This window comes from Schistocerca americana, chromosome 7, assembly GCF_021461395.2.
Source record: "Schistocerca americana isolate TAMUIC-IGC-003095 chromosome 7, iqSchAmer2.1, whole genome shotgun sequence".
Taxonomy (NCBI): domain Eukaryota; kingdom Metazoa; phylum Arthropoda; class Insecta; order Orthoptera; family Acrididae; genus Schistocerca; species Schistocerca americana.
Window position 1 is genome coordinate 592960999 of NC_060125.1, and position 24042 is coordinate 592985040.

Below are 24042 nucleotides of genomic sequence, written 5' to 3' on the forward strand. Positions count from 1 at the left end.
TCCTGAAGACAATAATTTAATTAAGGACATCCCTGAAAATGTAATCTCTTGCAATAATGAGTTAAACTTCATTGTAGCAGCGACTAGAATTAAGTCCTTCGATTCATCCAGCAATGTTAATGCATACTTGATTGTCAGTATTGTGTTTTTATTGTTTTTATTAATTCGTCTTTTGTCAACAGCATTGGTCATGTATGAAACTGTCATCCTGAGCCGGCCGGAGTGGCCGTGCGGTTCTAGGCGCTACAGTCTGGAACCGAGCGACTGCTACGGTCGCAGGTTCGAATCCTGTCTCGGGCATAGATGTGTGAGATGTCCTTAGGTTAGTTAGGTTTAATTAGTTCTAAGTTCTAGGCGACTGATGACCTCAGATGTTAAATCGCATAGTGCTCAGAGCCATTTGAACCATTTGCCATCTTGAAGGCTCATTTCTTTGCACCAAACGTTACTGTATTTGCCAACGAAATACGTGTTGCAGTGCCTTCTGATGCCGCAAATGGCGAAATAGGTTCGTAACGCCCAGGGGGTCGTTTGAAGCCACCTATGGTTGCTCTTTTTCTCTGGGTAAAGTGATGTAAGGGTTTAAGGGTTGCACGCAGGCGTACGGTACGATACACGCGCTCGCCAGCCGATCTGTTTGGAATGCTGACAATTTGCTTGGTCAGTAGATGCGCGTCCGGCCACACTGCGATGCAGATTACGCCACTGGCCACTGTCCGCAGCATACAGTATTAACTAGCGTGGCCTCGGGCGCGAATATGTCTCTTTTCTTAGCTCATCATGGAGCCTTTCAATATGACCATAATTAGGATGTCAGACACAGTGATGATGGGTACGTGTTGCATGCGTGTTTTATAATCCGCCTCTGTTAATAAACTGTTTAAACTTACTTCTTACTTACAAATCCTGTCAAAATATTAGTATAATTATCATCTGGGGCAACAACACAAACTATCCACTTACAATATTTATTTTCATGTATTTATTCAATTTTTATAATGATGTGGAATGATATTGAAAAACTGAAACCACAAACATAAGTTTTGAAGAACATTCTGTTGCAACCATGCACCTTTCTCTTGATGTACTGTGTACAAAATACTGAAAGAAGTTGTCCTTGTCCTGCTTGTGAAATTGTTTACGATACACTATGGTTCTTCACACTTTAACAACAGCCTTCCCCAAGTTGTCACCCTGCAGCATACCGGCGAAGGCTTTGGGGGTGTTTTGAAACCCTTCTGTTACAGTCTCACGGTATTTGATTTTTCCCTCTCGGACCCACTGCGTCAGCTGGGTAATGCCCTCTTCCCAGCGGTCGTGCCACCGTGAATACAGGAACCCCTCCATGCGGAGCTGCTTGAATATGGCTGCGGGCTGGATGATGGTAGCCTTCGGGAGGTTAGATTCGTTGTATCCAGATATCGAGCCACACACGGAGATGCGGCCCCACTCTTGCATGCTGTTGATGACTGCGCTGCTCAGCTCGCCGCCCACGTTGTCGAAGTACACGTCGACGCCGTCAGATGCCGCCTGTTTCAGCGCCTCTGTGACATCATTCGTCTTGTAGTTAAATGCGTGATGGAATCCCAACTCCTCTTTCAGCCACTTCACCTGCGGAAGAGAGGCCAGTTACGCAGCTAGAAGCGTGAGTTCTCAATCTTCGTAAATGGTTATTGAAATAGTACTAACTCATTTTGCTTTGTAGGTGACTGTTCAAAATCGTTCGAGGCGAATGTTTGGACTGTTCTTACTAATAGGTCCACAGTCAACACCTGCCCCTTTCTATCTCCATAAATAATACCTCTAAAGTGTGGTAGATTTTTGTACTATATTATTATCATTATTTCCAATTGCGCTTTATTTTTCATTCTGGAATAATAAGGAGCACTCAAATAGAAATGAGACAGATGGGAAAAAGTAGATCAACTGTTTATTATTTCAAAATTAATCGGCGTAACTGCTAACACGTTTACTCCACAGTGAGACAAAATCGTCGTTCCCTTCGTGGAAAAGCGTTTGCGATTGCCTACAGAATCTTGGTTATACTGAGGCGTGCATCTCTTCATCCGAAGCAAACTGACAGTCAAGAATGTCCTTCAGGGCTCCGAAAAGGTGGAAATCGCGTGGAGAGAGATTGAGACTCTATACAGGATGTGTGAGGGTCTCCTAGCGAAACTTCTGCAGCGAAATCGAAGCAATATGTGGGCCTGACCCTTGGCAAGTTGCCAAGTTTTTTTTTTTTTCCAATGGGCTGCAGAAGTTTCTCTGGGAAGTCCTCACACATCCTCCATACAGTCTCAATCTCTCCCCAAGCGATTTCCACATTTTTGGAGCACTGAAGAAAGACATTCGTAGCCGTTGCTTTTCTTCGGACGGAGAGGTGCACGTCTGGTTACAACCAAGATTCTGTAGGCAACCGCAAACGTGTCTCCATAAAGGCAACGACCATCTTGTCTCACAGTGGAATAAATGTGTTAACAGTTACGTCAATTAATTTTGAAATAATAAACAGCTGACTTATTTTTTCCCCCTGTCTCATTTCCATTTGACTGCTCCTTATTTCGCTGAAGGTAGTGACCATCTTTTCCCGCAGTGGTCTACACGTATTGGCAGTTACTCCGATTACTTTTTAAATTATGAAGTATACTTGCTTTTTTCCATTGGAATCATTTTTGCTTTTTTCCATCAGAATCATTTTCATTTGACTAGCACTTATAAAAGTGATATTATTAATGTAGTAGTGTTCTCTATTTTGACTATTTTCTTTTAATAACTTCCGGATATGTTATGATGTATTCTGTTCCATAGGATCAGCATAGATCGTTGTTCCTAAAAAGCCGATAGGGCGGTGACATTCGAGTAGCTGTAGTTGGCTGTACTCTCCAAGATCAAAGACATTTATAACTCTGTAACTAGATCGAGACAGAAAGGAATTTCGGGTATGTGAAATTTCCGGCCAATAAATAGTTAATCGCTTGAAAATGATTAAAAAATGTGTTATCTATACAGTATACAGTGAGGAAACAAAACACTCTTCATCATAGCTAATTCATCAGTTAAAAAACCTCCATACTCATGTAGACGCTGAGTTTCAAGTTTGTCCTTACTTTCTTTCATGTCTTCATTGATAACAATACATGTCCAATACTATGTGCCTCAGATATTCATTACAGCTCTCAGCCACACTATTCAATTAAGTGCAGATCAGATGCTATACCATACATGCAGCTTCTACATCTGCATGTACATGTATAATCCACTGTGAATGTAGGGCCCTACATTGAGCACAATGCGTTCGTAGATCTACCATATTCTCAGTCAGTACATATATTCGTTTCATTATTTTTTGTTTCTCTTCTAATGAAATCTGGATAAATAACACCCAGCAGAATTGGTAGTGACACTGTATGTTAAGCTAACGCCATCTGGACCTTTTCATCATCATCATTAGTTGGTTCACTCATTACTGATTATCGTCACCTCATTTCGTCATTTATTTCTTAAGTAACTGAATCATCGACCAGACGTCTCCATCCACCTCGATCTTTAACTCTTTCTAAAATAAAGTAGAGAGGTAGAGTGATAATCTTCCTCACATGATCCAACCATCTCCTTGCCGCTCTTTCTCGTAGTGTTTTGCTTACGATTTTGCCTTACTAGACGATCCTCCCTAAACTGCCTGCTTCTATTCTCAAAATGTGCCCAAAGACCTAGAAATATTTTTGAATGAGATGGGAAGATAAATTTCTTATCACTCTAAGTTCTTCTATAATGGAAGCATTGGTTCTTCTTTCTGTCCATGATACGTATAACGTCTTCTGCGACCGGATATCGAAGGTATCAGTTCGACTATTGCCACTAGCTTTCACGGCCCACGTCTCACGACTGTACAAGAATGATTCCACCAGACGCATCATCATTGTTTTGGATATTGCCCGGTTCTGCCAGACCTTAGTGAGTTTAACCGTCGGGACCAGGAAATCCGGTTCCTCACTTAAATTCTTTATCACACTGTCCCGTGTCATTTGTCAGAGACCGTAAACAGATATAGTCATTCAGTACATTCAGATCTGTTAAGCAGCCTGCTAGTTGCATTTGATCTATATCTTGGTGTATTATAACTATTAGTTTGGGTTTTTTTGTGGTTATCTAGAGACCTAAATTTAAACAAGTAGTCTTCACTCTGGAGAACAGATCAATAAGTTCCTCCCCACTTCCAACAATAAGGGCACTATCATCTGCAAAGAGTAGATATTACATTTTCCTGCACTCAGCATCGCTGCACATTACCGTCGTGACCACAGCAAGCTGTCTGTATGTGAATGGGGAAGAGGAGGAAACTGCGAACACAGACCATTTAAATGATAGTGCAGTCGCAATGTATACGACTTGCTTTTATATTTCACGTTTCCCAACAACAAAGATCACGAACGAAACAATTTTTTGTGCTTTGCAATTATTTTTGACGCGCTGAAAATATAATATAATTTTTGTGCGGTACAAACTCTCGGCGTAAGGGCAGACACCGACAGATTCACAGATTTTCGCACTCGGGTTGCTGTAAATCATGATTCGCTTAGTTTCATAATAGGAAAAATGTGTTTCACACAATTATGCCGGTCGAAATATTGTAGCACTTTTCCAACCTCTTTATGGAGACTTGGAAATTCTACGAGAGGAAAGCAATGTAGACGTCCTAGACAGTTTTAACGTAAAAATATTTCTCATTAGAACGGGAACTACCTTTCAGGTCAGTCAGTTACAGTTAATTGCACATGCGCAGGGGCGCTTTCAACTGAGACGGCAAACGTTCTCGATAACACCTGTAAGACAGACAGACTGTCGTAGGACACTATCCTTGTAATTCTTTCATGGGCACAATGAATTCTTCAAACCTCGCGTTTTCCTTAACAGCAGCGAGCTTAGGGTTGGTTGGTTGGTTGGTTTGGGGAAGGAGACCAGACAGCTTGGTCATCGGTCCGAGCTTAGGGAATTGGACTGTGTTTGTCTGAATATGTCCCTTCTATAATCCGATCTTCATTTTGAATGCATTCCCATAAAATCAGAAGAAAGATGTTTCTCCCTTGCAATGTCTTATTGTGGGCAGTGTGCAGTCAAGTCCACTTAAAATACTAGGTCTCCAGTCCTTTCTGGATGATCTAGTTTTCAAGCCTCCTCTCCAAACACCCCGTCCTCCTCTTTTTCATAAATTCACCAATAGCGTATTGACTTAATCGACGTACTTTGATATGTAAAGTCTCCATACCTTCGATCAGTTCCATGGAAAACTGCTACAACTGAGAGTGGAATAATGTGAGCGACTTCAGCAACTTTACTACTCGTACCATTCATTTGTACCAGTGTGGCATGCCTGTCCATGTAGCACAAAAAGATTCTTGATCTGCAGAACACTGAATTCCGTCTGTCGATTGTTGTAATTTTTCGCTCTTTCATTGTTCGCTAATTCTTTAAATTGTTTCTGCATGGTATTGTAATATACAAGAAACTGATATAGGCATGCGTATTCAAATAGGAAGATATGTAAACAGGCAGAATACGGCGCTGCGGTCGCCAATGCCTACATACGGCAGAAGTGCATGGTGCAGCTTTTAGATCGGTTACTGCTGCTACAATGGTAGGTTATCAAGATTTGAGTCTGGTGTTATAGTCGCCGCACGAGCGATGGGACACGGCCTCTCTGAGGCAGCGATGAAGAGGGAATATTCCCTTACGATCATTTCAAAAGTCTATCGTGGATATCAGGAATTGGGTAAAAAATCAAATCTCCGACATATTTGCGGCCGGAAAAATATCCTGCAAGAACGGGACCAACGACGACTGTACAGAATCGTTCGACGTGACAGAAGTGCAATCCTTCCCCAAACTGCTGCAGGTTTCAGTGCTAGGCCATCAACAAGTGTTAGCGTGCGAATCATTCAAAGGAACATCATCAATATGGGCTTTCGGAGCCGAAGGCCCACTCGTGTACCTTTGATAACTGCGTGACACGGAGCTTTACGCCTCGCCTGGGCCTGTCAATACCGGCATTGGACTATCGATGACTGGAAACATGTTACCTGGTCGGACGAATCTCGTTTCAAACTGTATCGAGCGGATGGACGTGTACGGGTATGCAGACAACCTCATGAATCCATGGACGCTGCATTTCAGCAGGGGACTCTTCAAGCTGGTGGAGGTTCTGTAATGGTGGGGGTGGTTGTAGCTGGAGTGATATGGGACTACTGATACGTCTATACACAACACTGACAGGTGACACGCACGTAAGCATCCTGTCTGATCACCTGCATCCATTTATTCCCATTGTTCATTCTGACGGGCAATTCCAGCAGGACATTGCGATACACCACGTGTCCAACAGAGTGACTCCAGGAACACTCTTCTGAGTTCACACATTTCCGCTGGCCACCAAACTCCCCACACGTGAACGTTAATGAGCGTATCTGGGATGCCTTGAAACATGCTGTTCAGAAGAGGTCTCCACCCCCTCGTACTCTTACGGATTTATGGACAGCCCTGCAGGATTAATAGTGTCAGTTCCCTCCACCACTACCTCACACATTAATCGAGTCCATGCCACGTCGTTTAGCGGCACTTCTGCGTGGTTGCGGGCGCCCTACATGATATTAGTCAGGTGTACCAGTTTCTTTGGCCCTTCAGTTTAGTTTCACAGCAAATTTGCTGTACCCATCACTTATGCAAATGCATAAGACGTATTGAGAATAATAATCTCTATCTTCTGTCATCCCCATACCTTTTTAAAGGCTTGTGACGATGGATTGCTAGACTGCTTTTTTGTGCTAACAGCCACTGGACCTGTGAACGTCTGTCATACCACAAACAAATAGCGGACGGTAGACAGCGCTGACACCATGATTCTGCCCAGCTGTAAAGAGCCGTGCCTAGCAGCTTATGACACACTGCAATACTACACTACAGGCCATTAAAATTGCTACACCACGAAGATGACGTGCTACAGACGCGAAATTTAACCGACAGGAAGAAGATGCTGTGATATGCAAATGATTAGCTTTTCAGAGCATTCACACAAGGTTGGCGCCGGTGGCGACACCTACAACGTGATGACATGAGGAAAGTTTCCAACCGATTTCTCATACACAAACAACAGCCCAACCGGCGTTGCCTGGTGAAACGTTGTTGTGATGCTTCGTGTAAGGAGGAGAAATGCGTAGCATCACGTTTCCGACTTTGATAAAGGTCAGATTGTAGCCTATCGCGATTACGGTTTATCGTATCGCGACATTGCTGCTCGCATTGGTCGAGATCCAATGACTGTTAGCAGAATATGGAATCGGTGGGTTTAGGAGGGTAATACGGAACGCCGTGCTGGATCCCAACGGCCTCGTATCACTAGCAGCCGAGATGACAGGCATCTTATCTGCATGATTGTAACGGATCGTGCATTCACGTCTCGATTCCTGATTCAACACATGGGGACGTTGCAAGACAACAACCACCTGCACCAACATTTCGACGACGTTTGCAGCAGCATGGACTATCAGCCCGGAGACTGTGGCTGCGGTTACACTTGACGCTGCATCACAGACAGGAGCGCCTGCGATGGTGTGCTCAATGACGAACCTGGGTGCACGAATGGCAAAACGTCATTTTTTCGGATGAATCCAGGTTCTGTTTACATCATCATGATTGTCGCATCCGTGTTTGCCGACATCGCGGTGAACGCACATTGGAAGCGTATATTCGTCATCGCCATACTGTCGTATCACCCGGCGTGATGGTATGGGGTGCCATTGGTTACACGTCTCGGTCACCTCTTGTTCGCATTGACGGCACTTTGAACAGTGGACGTTACATTTCAGATGTGTTACGACCCATGGCTCTACCCCTCATTCGATCCCTGCGAAACCCTACGTTTCAGCAGGATAATGCACGACCGCATGTTTCTGGATACAGAGAATGTACGACTGCTGCCCTGACCAGCACATTCTCCAGATCTCTCACAAATTGAAAATATCTGGTCAACGGTGGCCGAGCAACTGGCTCGTCACAATACGCCAGTCACTACTCTCGATGAACTGTGGTATCGTGTTGAAGTTGCATGGGCAGCTGTACCTGTACACGCCATCGAAGCTCTTTTTGACTCAATGCCCAGGCGTATCAAGGCCGTTATTGCGGCCAGAGGTGGTTGTTCTGGGTACTGATTTCTCAGGATCTATGCACACAAATTGCGTGAATCTGTAATCACATGTCAGTTCTAGTATAGTATATTTGTCCAATGAATACCCGTTTATCATCTGCATTTCTTCTTGGTGTTGCAATTTTAATGGCCAGTGGTGTAAATGAAATGTCGTGCTGTACCGGGTACTTCCAGAAAGGAATGATCAAATGCAAGATGGACCAGACCAAGCCTTGGCCTGCAAAGCAGCCAGCACGAAATGTGGCAGCCTGCGGCCGGCCCTAGTATAAAACCTTGACTGACTCCATTTGTCACGTCTTAGCATTTAGAGTATTCACCATCCACCTTTATTATCTTTCAATAATGATACTAGGTACTTCGAAATCCCAAAATCATTGAGCACATGCCTCTACTCGTCCCACATGACACAATCAAAGGTCTTTTTTATAATCTAGGAAAAAAATTTAAGCAGGGCACAAAATTCACGACATTTTCCAGTTACCTGCCTCAAATTCAGGCTTGTCTCTCGAGTAGTTTTACTTGTGACAGGACCTGCTTGTTCTGCAGAAATCTGAGACTGCAGGAAGAACAGATGCAGTCCAGTTTTAGGCATTCACCAGTCTGCTTGGTGGCATTCTCGATTCAACTAAACAGAATATCAGGTACCATGTCTGAATTCATGTAAATGTTCTCTTCCTCGAAGTTACGTTCTTTGCAATACAGTGTAGTGAAACCAAAATGGGATAGTGTCTTACCTTAGCGTCTGATCCCGCGAAGCCAATTACTTTGCACCCCTTGAGGCGCGCTATCTGCCCGACTATGGACCCCACAGCACCTGCTGCCCCACTGACTACGGCGACGTCTCCCTCCTTAGGCTTGCAGATCTCCAGCAGTCCAAAGTAGGCCGTGATTCCGGGCATGCCCAGCACCCCCAGAGAGAGGGAGAGGGGCAGCTCCCCCAGGTCTGGCACCAGCATGGCCGGAGACATGAAGTAGGGAGCGTCCGGCCCCACGTCGGCCACGGTGTGGTCGCGCCACCCCCAGTAGCCGACCACGCACCGCCCCACTGGGAAGCCCGCAGCACGGCTCTCCACGGTGCGGGCCACCTGTGGGCAGAGGATAATATTCTGTTACCTGCATATCACTGCATAACAACGAATAAACACCTCACCACAAACATCTACATCTACACAGATACTCCACAAGCCACTGTACAGTACGTGGTGGAGTGTACGTTGTATCACTACAAATCGTTTCATTTCCTGTGCCACTCGCATATAGAGCGAGGGAAAAACGGTTCTCTACATGCTACCGTATGAGCCCTAATTTCTTGTATCTAATCATTATGGTCCCTACGTGAAGTGTATGCTGTCGGCAGGAGGATCGTTCTGCAGTCAGCATCAAATGACAGTTCTCTAAATTTTCTCAATAGTGCTCTTCAAAAAGAACGTCTCCTTCCCGCCAGGGATTCCCATTTGATTTCCCCAAGCATCTGCGTAACATTTACCTGTTGTTCGAACATACTGGTAACAAATATAGCACCTCGCCTCTGAATTGCTTCAATGTCCTCGTTCTATCTGACCTGATGTGGATCCCAAATACTCGAGCGCTATTCAAGAACAGGTTGCACCAGCATACTGTTTGCGACCTCCTTTACAGATGAGCCATACTTTCCTAGAATTCACCCAATGAACCAGAGGCTATTATTCGCTTTCCTTACCAAGTCCTTACAGCTCGTTCCATTTCATATTGCTCTGCAACGGTACACCCAGATATTTAAACGAGGTGACTGTGTCAAGCAGGATTTATGCTGCATCCGAACATTACGGGTTAGGAGTTTCTATTCATCCGCATTAACTTACATTTTCTCACATTTAGAGCTAGCTACCATTCATCACACCAACTATAAATCTTGCCTAAGTTATCTTGTAACCTCCTACAGTCACTCAGTTTCGACACCATACGGTACACCACAGCAATCTTCAGTAAACAACACCAGATTGCTGCCCACTGCGTCCGCCAAATCATTTATGTATACTGAGAACAATAGCGGTCTTATCACACGTCCCTGGGGCACTGCTAACGGTATGATGAAAACTCGCTGTCTGTTAGTTAAGAAACCTTCGAGCCACTCACGCATCTATGAATTTAATGTATATGCTCGTATCTGCGTTAATAGCCTGCACTGGGACGCCATGTCAAATGCTTTCCGGAAATCTAAAAATACGGAATCTGTCTTTTGGCGTTCATCCGTAGTTCGCAGTATATTACGTGAGAAAAGGACAAGCGATGCTTCTAAAACTATGCTGATTCGTGGGCATTATCTTCTCAGCCTCAAGAAAATGTGTTATATTCGAGATGAGAATATACTCAACAATTCTGCAGCAAACGGCAGTTAGGGATATTGGTCTCTAATTTTGCGGATCCGTTCTTTTACCTTCTTATGTGCAGTAGTCAACTGCGCTTTTTTCCAGTCTCTTGGCGAGAGATCGCAATAAATGCAAGCTAGGTAGGGGGCCAGTGCCTTAGAGTACTCGCTGTAAATCCGAATTGTGATTCCATCCGGACCTGGTGACTTATTTACTTTCAAATCTTTCAGCTGTTCCCCAACACGCCACAGATACGTATTACTGTGTCGTCCACGCAGGCATCTGTCCAGTGCTCAAATGACGCTGCGTTTGTGCGATTCAGCTGCGTGATCGATTTCTCGAATGCGAAATTTGAAGCTTCGGCTTTCGTTTTGCTATCTTTAACTGCCACAGAAAAAACTGGTCAACAAGGGAATAAATGAAAGCCTTAGATATGCTTCGCGATTTTACATGGGGCCAGAAATTTCTCAGGTTCTCTGCCGCACCTTTTGCAAAGGTATGACACTGGCAGTTGTTGCATGCTTCGCGCATTATCTTTTCACAGACGCACGAATCTCTACTAACCTTTGCTTGTCGTTATTTGTGCGCTCTCTGACTTAATGATATAATAACATTTACTTCTCTCTCTCCTTCGTTTATTTGTAACATACCTATCCTCTATTGTTCTTAAGTGCTAATTTGTATATCTGGAATAGTCACACCACTAGCAGAAGATATATTGTGATGCTCCTCTGTTAGAGATTCACGGCCTTAAATAATATCGCTGCAATAGACAGACTTTCATTAGCACAGATATTACTACTACTATTCAAACTACTTTTGAAATGTAGTGCTGAAGAAGAATGCTCGAAAAGAGATAGTTGCACCATTTAATTAATGAGAAATACTGAATCGAACAGGAGAGAAAAGAACTTTATGGCACAACACCACTAAAAGAAGGGATCGGCTGTTAGGACACATTCTTAGGCATCAAGGAATTGTCAACTTGCTGTTGGAGGGAAGTGTGTGTGCATGGGGTGGGGGAGTAAACATTGTAGAGTTTGACCAAGAGACGAATACAGTAAACAGGATCAAATCGATGTAAGTTGCAATTGTTATTCGAAGGTGGAGAGCTTTGCACAGGATAGACTAGAGACGAGAGCTGCATGAAGCCAGTCTTCAGATTGAAGACCACAACAACTACTTATGTTACAGTCGATTCTGCATAGCGATTTATGCCCAGTTTCGCTGCTAAACATAAACATTTGTAAACTCAGCAAGATTTACGAAAAGAGTATACTGTCGTGCAGTGACTTCAAATTAAATAATTTGGTTGTGCATGTGTTGGGAAGTAAATTTTGCTTTTATTAATTTGCACTAATTTTCTTTAAAGAATGATGAATATTCGAGCAGTGAGTGCGACGTTTTCCAAGTTAGAAGACTGTTATGGAATTTGCACAACAGACTATACTCAGCCGGCCGGAGTGGCCGAGCGGTTCTAGGCGCTACAGTCTGGAACCGCGCGACCGTACGGGACCAAGTTCGAATCCTGCCTCGGGCATGGGTGTGTGTGATGTACTTAGGTCAGTTAGGTTTAAGTAGTTCTAAGCTCTAGGGGACTGATGACCTGAGAATTTAAGCCCCATAGTGCTCAGACCCATTTGAACCAAGACTATACTCTTTACGTGAATTACGATAGGAACAGATGCTCGATCCGAAATATCATTGACATCGGAAGATTGTGGAATAAAACACTAGTCACACTCTTGTCTGACAGTTCTGCGTATTGTCCATAGCTCCTTGTTTTTACATAACTGTCACCGTTTAATTTTTAATACGAACACTGTTTGCGAAAATTACATAAAACAATTTGATATCTTCCCATAAATCGAGAAGGTTGCACAATGTTCAAAACAAAACGAAATGTGTTACTGTCACTTCGGACTCTCATTTCGAAATTTGGAAATTTGTGGTAAGTGCTACGGGACCAAACTACTGAGATAATCCGTTCCTCAGCTTACACACTACTTGATCTAGCTTAAACTAAATTACGCTAAGGAAAACACACACACATGCCCCAGGGAGTAATCGAACCTCCAACAGGGGTAGCCACGCGAACCGTGACAAAGGGCCTCAGGCCGCGCGGCTATCCCGCGCGGCACTCTCATTTGAATAATGCTCATCCTCATAGTACTTTCCTATAGAAGTTGTGTTTGATTGCTTTTGCGGCATCGTTGTAGTCGATGGAGCTGGAAATAATATGAGGGTCGCTCGAAAAGAAATGCACCCTATTTTTTTTAAACCCATCTTTTATTCTACATGTTTGAAAGTTTTACAGTGTGTAGATACATCCTTTAGGAACAATATTTTCATTTCTCCACATAATTCCCACCCCTCTCAACTGCCTTACGCCATCTTGGACCAGCGCCATTATACCCGCACGGTAAAATTCTGGACCACCCTGTTGGAGCCACTGTTTGGCAGCGTGCACAAGGGAGTCATCATCTTGAAACCTTGTTCCACGAAGTCTTTCAGTTTCCCAAAGAGATGATGGTCACATGGAGCCAGGTCAGGATTGTAAGGCGGGTGTTTCAGTGTTGTCCATCCAAGTTTTGTGATCGCTTCCATGGTTTTGTGACTGACATGTGGCCGTGCATTGTCGTGCAACAGCAAAACATCCTGCTTTTGCCGATTTGGTCGAACACGACTCAGTCGAACTTGAAGTTTCTTCAGTATCGTCACATATGCATCAGAATTTATGGTGGTTCCATTTGGCATGATGTCCACAAGCAAGAGTCCTACGGAATCGAAAAACGCCATAGCCATAACTTTTCCAGCAGGTGTGGTTTTGAATTTTTTTTCTTGGGTAAATTTGCATGATGCCACTCCATTGATTGCCTCTTCGTCTCTGGTGAAAAATGATGGAGGCATGTTTCATCACCTGTCACACCGCACCCATGGTCTCCGAGCTGAGCCGGCCGAAGTGGCCGTGCGGTTAAAGGCGCTGCAGTCTGGAACCGCAAGACCGCTACGGTCGCAGGTTCGAATCCTGCCTCGGGCATGGATGTCTGTGATGTCCTTAGGTTAGTTAGGTTTAACTAGTTCTAAGTTCTAGGGGACTAATGACCTCAGCAGTTGAGTCCCATAGTGCTCAGAGCCATTTGAACCATCTCCGAGCTGATAGTCCATGCTACTGCAAACGTCGGCGAACTGTTCGTGCATATGGTTGTTGTCTTGCAAATGTCCCCATCTGTTGACTCAGGGATCGAGACGTGGCTGCACGATCCGTTACAGCCATGCGGATAAGATGCCTGTCATCTCGAGTGCTAGTGATACGAGGCCGTTGGGATCCAGCAAGGCGTTCCATATTACCGTCCTGAACCCACTGATTCAATATTCTGCTAACAGTCATTGGATCTCGATCAACGCGAGCAGCTATGTCGCGATACGATAATCCGCAATCGCGATAGGCTACAATCCGACCTTTATCAAAGTCGTAAACGTGATGGTACGCATTTCTCCTCCTTACACGAGGCATCACTACAACGTTTCACGAGGCAACGCCGGACAACTGCTGTTTGTGTATGAGAAATCGGTTGGAAACTTACCTCATGTCAGCAAGTTGTAGGTGCCGCCAACGGCGCCAACCTTGTGTGAATGCTCTGAAAAGCTAATCATTTGCATATAACAGCATCTTCTTCCTGTCGGTTAAATTTCGCGTCTTAGCACGTCATCTTCGTGGTGCAGAAATTTTAATGGCCAGTAGTGTATTATTGTTATTACTACTGAAACATCGCGGCAGATTAAAACTGTGTGCCAGATTGGGTTAACCTAAGCGTTCAAATGTTCAAATGTGTGTGTGTATTCCTAAGAGACGAAACTACTGAGGTCATCGGTCCCTAGACTTACACACTACTTAAACTAACTTACGCTAATAACAACACACACACCCATGCCCGAGGGAGGACTTGTACCTCCTGCGGGAGGGGCCGCGCAGTCCGTGACATGGCGCCTCAAACCGCGCGGCGAACCTAAGTGTCTTGCCGGCGAATGCGCTTCACACTGAGACATCCAGGCACGACTCACGACCCACGTCCATAGCTTTACATCTACCAGTATATGCTACTAAAGTTTTCTTTATGATTTTCATGCTGGAATATGAAAGTAGAATTAGTGTGACCCATAGTTTTATATTTATAACTATTGTTTTTAATAATGTCTGGATGTACCCTGAGGTATCTGGCATCTATTGTTATTGACACGCTGTTCCGATGACCCAAAAGCTTAACTTTTTTTTTATTATTTTCATACTGGAATATGAAAGTAGAATTACTTGTGTCCCACAGCTTTATGTTTATAACTATTATCTTTTCACTATACCTGAATGTATTTTGATGTATCTGTTACCTAGTGTCATTGAGACTGTGTTCGAATAGCTCAAAAGCTAAATAAATATGTATGTTATTAAAACGTGTTTTTTATAATATCGTAAGATTAGCTTGCAAAACATTCTGTTAACAATATTCTTCCGGGTATTTTCCAGCTTTATCAAGCTTTTATATCGAAGACTGGCAGTGTATAAATTGCCTCGAAAACAACAATCAATAGGCAAAACTGATAAAATAGTAATTACTACCTTATTTGTTAGTTTGTAAAGTGATCCGTACATCTTATCCCACCATCTTTCGGGCGTATTCGGAATAGTGTTAATTCACCGTCTGATATCGAGGCTGATAACCGTAGCTGATGGCCATGACTGATAGCCATCTTCAAGGTGAGTCGCTGGCAGAATATAAACCACTTGACTTAACACGTGGAGTAGGATCACGAGTACGACTGAGATGACTATGCTAACAACAAGAGTGTCAAGTCATAGATAAAACTTCATGAGTCTCAGAAAGGGGCCGCGCCTCTTCGTCATCACCGTTTTCGCTTAAATTTATGGTACATGCAGGGCTTGGCGAAAATTGGAAGTGACAGATGTGGGTGCTACAGATGCCCAAACGCTTAGAAAAGAGTAGCATTTTTGGCGCGGATCGGGTGAAACACGAGCTGTTTATGTTATCGTACTTTCTCCGCAGCAGTTGGCGCAGCGGGAAAGAGTACTGAACAGTCAGCCGAGGGCCGTGGGATCGTTTCTCTGTGTAGGAACTTATTTTTATTTTTAGTTTTTATGTTCCTTACACTGCAAATAAACCTAAATAATCAATCACTCACACACTCACTCACTGATCATACCGGACTCGAGAGTCCATTACCGCAGCAACGTATTTTCGCCATCTGTCTCTGTCTTGGGCTATTTCCTTCCATTCCCCTTCAATACCTAGGCTCATGAAATCATCCTTCACATTGTCCTCCCATCTACGCCTCGGTCTCCCCACTGGACGTTTTCCCTCTAAGTGCCCTACCAGTACTCTGCGCGCTGCCCTGCCCTCATCCATTTGAGCTACGTGACCCGCCCATCGCAGCCTACGTGATTTAATAATACTGATTATGTCAGGGCTTGAATAGAGTTCGTAAACCTCTTAGTTACGCAGTTTTCGCCACTCTCCGATAATGTCATCCCTTTTTGCTCCGAAAATTTTCCTCAAAATTTTGTTTTCAAATACCCGAAACGGCTTTTCATTTTGCACAGTGAGAGACCAAGTCTCACACCCATACAACATAACTGGTAGAATAATAGTTTTGTATATTCTAATCTTTAAATTCCTAGACAGTATCCGTGATGAAAGTAATCTATTCAGTGAGAAGTAGCACGCATTTCCCGTCCGTAATCTCTTCTTCAGTTCGGATTCAATCTCATTTCTCGAAGCCACGCCTAGATACTTAAATGTGTTCACTTTTTCAAACTGCATGTCTCCCACTCTTAACATTTCCTGGTCTACTGCTGTTGGCATTCTAGTAGTAGCCAGGTATTTAGTTTTGTCTTCACTTATCCTTAGACCTACATCTTCACTAGCCTTGATTAACGCATTCGCATTTGCTGTAACAAATTCTTCCCTATCGCTAATGATGTTTAGATCATCTGCATACCCTAATATCTTAATATTTCCATTTAACTCTACACCCTCTGAATTATCTGCTACCATTCGTACAATATATTCTAGGACTAAATTAAAAAGTAGCGAAGACAGGGCATCTCCTTGCTTAAGTCCGTTCTTTATTACAAAATTCTTCTGACTCCAATTTCCCCACGCGTACTCTACCTTTTGTGTTTTTCAAACTCCCTTCTATAAGTCTAACATATTTCTTTGGTATTCCAAGTTCCAAAAGAATTCTGTACAATTTTGATTGCAACGCTGAATCATATGCTTTTGTAAAATCTATGAAAAGATCATGAAATGGTTAATTGAATTCCCACTTCTTTTCCAAACATTTGACGCGGGGTGAATATTTGGTCTATAGTTGATCTGTTCCTCCCAAAGCCAGCTTGGTAATCCCCCACAATTTCATCTGCATGTGGTGTAAGCCTGCTTAGCAGAATATTCGAGAAAATTTTGGAACGTAATAGTAATAGCGAAATCCCTCTATAATTACTACAATCCGTTTTGTCACCCTTCTTAAAAATTGGGATCAGAATCAACTGCTGCCACTCTTCAGGTATCATCTCTGAGTTCCATATTTTAGTTATCACTTTGTGAACTACTTCCACCAATTTCTGTCCCCTATTTGTGCTAATTCTGCAGTTATGCAATCTGATCCTGGTGTTTTACGGTTTCTCAATTTTTGATTGCATCTCTGCTGTATGTATTTCGTACGCCTGCTCATTTCCTGCTTCCTGGTGTACATTTAATACATGCTCAAAATACGCGTTCCATTTACTTAATATAGCACTGGGGTCTGTCAGTATTCCCCCGGCATCCTCTTTAAGTGCAGTTGTCTTAGCCTTGAACCCCTTCCTATAACCATTTATGTGTAGGTAAAGTTCCCTAATGTTTTTTGTTTCACTGTTTGTTTGCATTTTTTTAACTTGATTGTTCAAATAATCCCTCTTATTTGCCCGTAGCCTACGACCAACTTCCCTTCTCATGTTCAAGAAGCCCTCTCGTTTTTTGTCTCACATTCTATTCCAATCTAATCACGCTTTTCTCCTTTCCTCTACCAATTTCTTGCATTCCTCACCAAACCACGATTTCCCCCTGTACTTAATTGTACCTATTGTGACCTTCGGTGCCTCTTTGATATTATTCCTCACAGAGATCCACTGTTTATTTACATCCTCGTCTTGATCTTCGTGTGTCCTGAGAGCATCAAACCTATTTGAAATTTCTATTATGTACATTCTTCTAAGGTTTTCATCATTTAGCTTGTCAGTGTCGAACCTAACAAGTTCTGCATTGTGACACCTTGATGTTGCTGTAGATAACCGTTGGTGAACTTTGGCACCTACAGAATCGCAGTCTGCTGCCCTGAAAGTCCTAACATTTTCTTTACTAGTGTGCCAACTCCGATCTACAAGAAAATGATCAATTTGGTTTCGGGTGTGTCCATCCAGAGAGACCCAAATTGCTTTATGAATGTCCTTCCTTCTGATATATGTGCTCTCAGCAATCATGTCTTTTGAAACAGCAAAATTAACCACTCTTGTGCCATTATCATTTGAAATGTTATGCAAACTTTCTTACCCAATTGTAGGCCGGAATGCTTCTTCCTTCACTATCTTCGCATTAAAATCACCTACGATTAATTTTGTGTCGTACGAGGAGAACTCATCAACCAAAATAATGCTCACTGTATTTGTTGATATTTTCATAGAACAAAGGGCAAAGGAAAGTGTGGGATTGCAATTAAATTTCCAAAAGGGGTTGTAAGGCGTGCACGAAAACTTCGTATATAAAATTAGACGCTTATTTTTTTTGCAGTTGATGATTTACACATTCTGGATTAACGTTCATCGTAAAAACAGGGAAATCAGCAATTTTCTCGGCGTCTTGCACTCCTTATAAAACCGTTACATTGTTCTTTTACAGTTGCTATAAAAAGATACTCGGCTTACGTTCATAAAAGGTTGTCTCTCATCGCGTAGTTCGTCGGCAAACCACACATAGCGCATCATTTCGCCAAATATTCTTGAGATTAGCTAGTGACGTACAGCGGAATGTATTTTGAAGCAGTCTGCTCAGAACGTGATTTTTTTTTCTCTGGACGAGATAAGAGCAGTTTTGATGCTCTTTGGTCAAATGTTTTAGCAGACGATAAAATTGGACATCGCAGGGTGGCTCTAGCAGAGTCCATTTGGAGGAGAAGGGGGGTGGGGAATCACTTTTCGCAAATCCTCGTCGTATAATTGTGAGTTTGATGCCCTCCCCACGAGTCATTCAATAGAAGAAATTGGTTCTCCTGCGCGTAGGGTTTCATCACATCAAATACACTATACTGAGCGTTATCTCGATTTGCTTCCGGTGTAAGTAACGTAGAAATTGAAAATAAAAAGTAGTTACCGGACAGGGAATCAATGCCAGGATCGTCAGATTGCCGTTCTGTACTCTTCCCGCTGCTCCAACTGCCCCCTGAAAACTACGCTAACACAAAGGGCTCATGTCTCGCCCGACCCGCGTAAAAATTCTATTTTTTCCAAACGCGTGACAATCTGGAACGTCCACTTCTGTCACTTTCATTCCTAGCCTAGCCCTGAATGTGCACCGAATTCGGTAGAAATCGGTGGTGACGAATTGGCGCGGTACCCTAGTAAGAGTGAAATAAAGTAGAGTCAGCAAATTCATAGAGCTCACTAATGATGAGCATGATTATTAAAATGGACTGCATTTGTTGGAATGCCTGGCACTAGAGACTCAGAACTATATTCCTCCAGCGGCGCAGACGTGAAATAAAGGGTTTCCATGATTTGTCGAACTGGAAACTCTCCTCTCGGTTGAGTAGGCTGTCTGCTAATCGTGTTTGCGCAGCTTCCTGAACTACTGAGTACCGATAGGATGAGGCTGTGGCCTGTACCTCTACGTCCCCGTAGTCCACTGAATGGCCAGTGCGAGTACAACGTTGAGCCGCTGCAGAACGCTGGTGTGTCGCTGTTGACCTGTGCACCGCTCTCCCGTTATGTGTATTGTTTGTCCTACGTACCTCTTACCACAACGACAACGAATTTTATTTTTGCCCGCTTTTATTGAAAGTAGACCATTTTTCACAGATCTCAGAAGAGATGCTGTCTTGGCCCGTGGCAAGAAGATCACACGCACTTTATGTACTTTATCATTATTCTGGCAGTTTGGGTAAAAACATTTCCCACAAACGGCAGAAAAGCCGTAGATTTTTCCATCTCTTTCTTCTTGCTTTTTCTTTGGTTGGTCTGACGTTCTCGCTTGTAGAATCCTATAAATTTGACGGTTAGTGCCTCCATTTTCACTGGGTACGTTTTCGAAGGGTACCAGTTCATCCTATAGGCTGTCAGCGTCGCACATTACATATGATCTTCAGCAGGGTTGAAAGTTTATCATCCGCAGTACCATAAGAAGAAATAATAATATCCCAGACGCTCCCCTGCAAGATGATGAACTATTCTATCCGCTGGGAAAAGTGCAAGTAACACATTGTCCTTACATCGTTTGCACGAAGTATTATAGTAATACGAACTCCTGAAAACCACTGGGGAGAACGTAATATACACAATTTATTGCAAGCTACATTAACGATCCTCTAAAATGAATTTTCGACCATATACAAAAGAAACTCCGCCTGAACAGTCCAAGAAGGCCCAACAGTACCGACCGGCCGCCGTGTCATCCTCAGCCGGCCTGAGTGGCCGTGCGGTTCTAGGCGCTACAGTCTGGAACCAAGCGACCGCTACGGTCGCAGGTTCGAATCCTGCCTCGGGCATGGATGTGTGTGATGTCCTTAGGTTAGTTAGGTTTAAGTACTTCTAAGTTCTAGGGGACTGATGACCACAGATGTTAAGTCCCATAGTGCTCAGAGCCATTTGAACCATTTTCATTTACTTCCTCAATCGCATTGCACATCGCGAACTGTGCACTGACAAGCGGTTATGAAAAATGGTAATATACTATCTTGCACTGCACATAGCAAGTATGATTAATTAAATTTGATTTTTAACAGTCACATCATTATTCCTGGTAGCAACAAGTTGCGGAGCAGATGAGCGTTCAGTGCCCACAGGTAGGCCAATAAATTTAAGTACCACCAAAGTTCATGTTCCAATGTAAGGCACGGTGTTTGGCAGAGTGTATTTGTGAAAATAATATCAGTATCACTTCAGAAGTTTTGCACCAGTAAAAGATCTTGTGAATTTTCATGCAGTTTTATCAGAAAGTCAGATGCGTTAATTTTTATGTTAATTTGCTGTTTAATTACAATAACAGTACCGGTACAGTGATTTTTTGTAAGACTAACGATAAAGATTAGTAATATTCAGGGCCAACATTTTTAAATGAGTAATTTTGTTTTGCACTGAGATGGCGTATGTAAATTTCATTGAAAACGGATTGCCCTCTCACAGACCAATTGTTTGATGTACGGGCTAGTGTGTATCTTGCATCGTGTAGCGAGATTCTCAAATCTCCCTTTAAAAATAAATTTTCACATAGTTACGAACTTCACATTGACGAACACGAGGTTGAAAAAATAAGTTGCTTCCAAAAGTGATCGTCCGTTTTCCGTGACCAACGAAATGATGAGGAAATCTATCCAAACAATTCGTGGTAACCGTCTTTTCAGGATGTATCATTTGTTGGACAACTACTTGCATGTTTCTCGGATTGTAAGTAATTTGGTACTAATAGTTCTGTGCTCGTTGGGTTAACACTCATGTGATAGAATTATATTCAGGGGGAGTTAAGTAACTCATGAAGAGATATGATAAATCCTTAAATCTGACTGGTGATTATGTAGAGAAGTAATGCAAACATCTATAGTAAATCCCCCCTAATTCCTTCCCTTCCCGACAAAAAAATAAAAAAATAAAAAATTGAAACGTATGTGAATTCCTTGGGGACCAAACTGCTGAGGTCATCGGTCCCTAGACATACACATTGCTTAAACTATCTTACACCACACACACCCATGCGGGAGGACCCGAACCTCCGTGGTAGGGGCCGTGCAATCCGTGACATGGCGCATCAAACCGCGCGGCCACTCCGCGCTGCTTCCCTTCCCCTCCTATTCACCTGTAGGCCGGAAAGGTTCCGGATGGTAAAACCATGAAAACGTTGGTATAGGTTTAAATGTTGATGCGTCACTTAATAATCGTTCTTCTGTTTACACTCTTGAAATAGCTAACTAATTCGTATGAGCATGAAGATTTATTACGTAACTGTCTACAGATGTGCATTCTGAGCGGAGGTTTAATTCACACTCAATCTTTTTCCAAACATGTTTAAACATCCGATGACTCGTGACTTCATCTACTCCGAGGCTCCCCTTAAATCCAAGCGCCGTGCCCCGCTCAAGAAGTGCCTCAAACAAACAACAATGCAACACAAAACAAATGTTTGACCATATAAAAATGTCCTTTGCATTAAAATGACTCTTTCATGTATTTTTTAAACATCATTAACACTATTATAATATTCGCTGTAGAAACGTTTTTTTTTCCATTTATATACGGCGACGAGGGTTCTAACTAATAAAAAAATTAGTTCTTTTTAATTTTACTATTCACGCTTATATATTGTACATGGTGGGAGATTATGATTACTTTTATATAGCTATAACAATGAAATCCTACACGAAGCTGAAATGCAGTCGTACTGCACCTTTTGTTCATAAGTGGTTATCAAGAATACTTTCTTTCGTATGAAATGCTAATGACATAAAACACTGTAATATTCCATAATTTACTACGTAAAAAGTCTTAAACTTAAGAAAAGAGGGGCCACAGCCTACAGAAACTTCATACGCCTAATGATTACGCGACTAATCCAGAATTACACTTCGCAAAAAATTCTGTATCTTCACAGGCCGACAACGAATAACATACATATCTGTGTTGCGTACAGGGACACAACAATTTAGAAACCTGCTCAGTTTGCTTTCTCAAGCTTACATAATGAGTTACGCTAAATTCTATCTCTTTGATCGCTTAAAAGGGTATTAAAATGCGATAGTGTATTCATCAAGTTTGTTAAATGTTTGAATTTGCATTGCAAACTTCAACGCATTTAATCCAGTCGCACATTTCTGTGATATCATTACATATCTTCTGAACTCTGGCTACTAGCTATACTCAACGATAGTTAGTGATCACAAGACAAATATTACAGACTAAAAATACACGCTTTGTAACAAACATAGGTGGGAATTTATTAGAAGAAATAGTTACTAACGAAGGAGAAAGAAAAGGACGTGGCACTCTGCTATTCATTCTGTTATTTACAGTGACTTCACTCTTTGTAAATGAAAATGTAATATAAACAAAGGAATTAAGATTACAAATGTTCTTCTGTTTGCTGATGATATCGTTATCATTCAGAAGAATGAGAAAGACGCATAATGTTACATTTCAACTTAACTACTACCTCCATGGTTTGTTAGATTCATTATTACAGCTGCAGATAACTATTTTAGAAAACATTTATGTGATCCCGACTTTCTATAATTCGGACTAGGACTGGCCCCAATTATACAGGTTTCGCTGTAGTTTTAAGACTTTTCTACTAAATTGGCTGAACAATTTCAATATTTCATTTATATCTGTAGTTCTCTGTAGGGAGCTTCCGATAAGCATCGTCGTTCAGCAGCGCACAGATCTTCGTATCATAGTCCTCGAACTCCATAATTACGGCGGCATTGCCCTTCTCAGCGGGAAGTACCACAATGCTTTCATCATTACGTAGTGCTCGAAGGCCGTTGCGCTCAGCCCTGGTCATGTTGGATGCTCGTAACTTCGCCTTTGTCAGTATAAAGCTGGGTTCTCGCCGTATTTCGTCCGCTGTTTCATGTGGGAGATTATGGACTGCCTGTTCAACACCGCTTATTACTTCACAGACAGGAATGTCCCTCGGGGAAGGTGCGAAATTAAGTCCATTCTTAAGTGCCGACATTGCACCCGCGTCTATATCTCTCGCCGTCAAGTTGATGACGGTGCGTTCTGAAGATCTGTGGTCCGCACCATGTTGTTGTTGCGAAAGGCGGCCGAACTTTCCTTTCTGCTTCTCTGTAGTTCTTTTCTGTGCTGACGTCTGTTGAGATACCGTAGCAGCGTCGGCCCATTCCCAGTCCAAAGCTGTGAGTGTTTTTGATAACTGCAGGTGCAAGGCCATAATAGGACGTCCATTTGCATCCAGCTGTTCCCTTGTGTTGTGAATCCTTTCTAGTAATAATGCAAAGCTGGCATGACGAAAAGACACAAGATCAAATCAATCTTCAGGCCTCCAACGAAAATCAGCCAATTACTGAGACCAGTTAAATTCGCTGTAGGTCTCAGAACACCTGGAGTCTACGGAATACCTTGTGAGTGTGGCCAGAAGTACATCGGACAAACAGTGCGCACTGTGGAACAACGCAGGAAAGAACAAGAGAGGTATTACCGCCTACGCTATCCAGAGAAAT

General features: G+C 42.8%; 1 protein-coding gene across 1 annotated transcript; it reads right to left on the reverse strand.

Annotated features, from left to right (window-relative positions):
• Positions 1-1158: 1158 nt before the first annotated feature.
• On the reverse strand, positions 1159-23753 carry LOC124623127 (prostaglandin reductase 1-like). The gene is made up of 3 exons (XM_047148917.1): positions 23559-23753; positions 8932-9282; positions 1159-1611 (listed from the first exon to the last, which is right to left on the reverse strand). Exons 1-3 carry the CDS (start codon positions 23751-23753, stop codon positions 1159-1161), a joined length of 999 nt encoding a protein of 332 aa, XP_047004873.1.
• Between the last annotated feature and the right edge of the window lie 289 nt (positions 23754-24042).

What these genes read in the sequence shown, in the direction of transcription:
- LOC124623127 (XM_047148917.1), bottom strand. Translation starts at nt 23,753, where the DNA reads ATGGCCTTGCACCTGCAGTTATCAAAAACACTCACAGCTTTGGACTGG. An exon ending in GCACCGTCATCAACTTGACG is followed by an intron (nt 9,283 to 23,558) that starts GCGAGAGATATA and finishes CTCTGCCCACAG; the next exon opens with GTGGCCCGCACCGTGGAGAG. An exon ending in TCGCGGGATCAGACGCTAAG is followed by an intron (nt 1,612 to 8,931) that starts GTAAGACACTAT and finishes TCTCTTCCGCAG; the next exon opens with GTGAAGTGGCTGAAAGAGGA.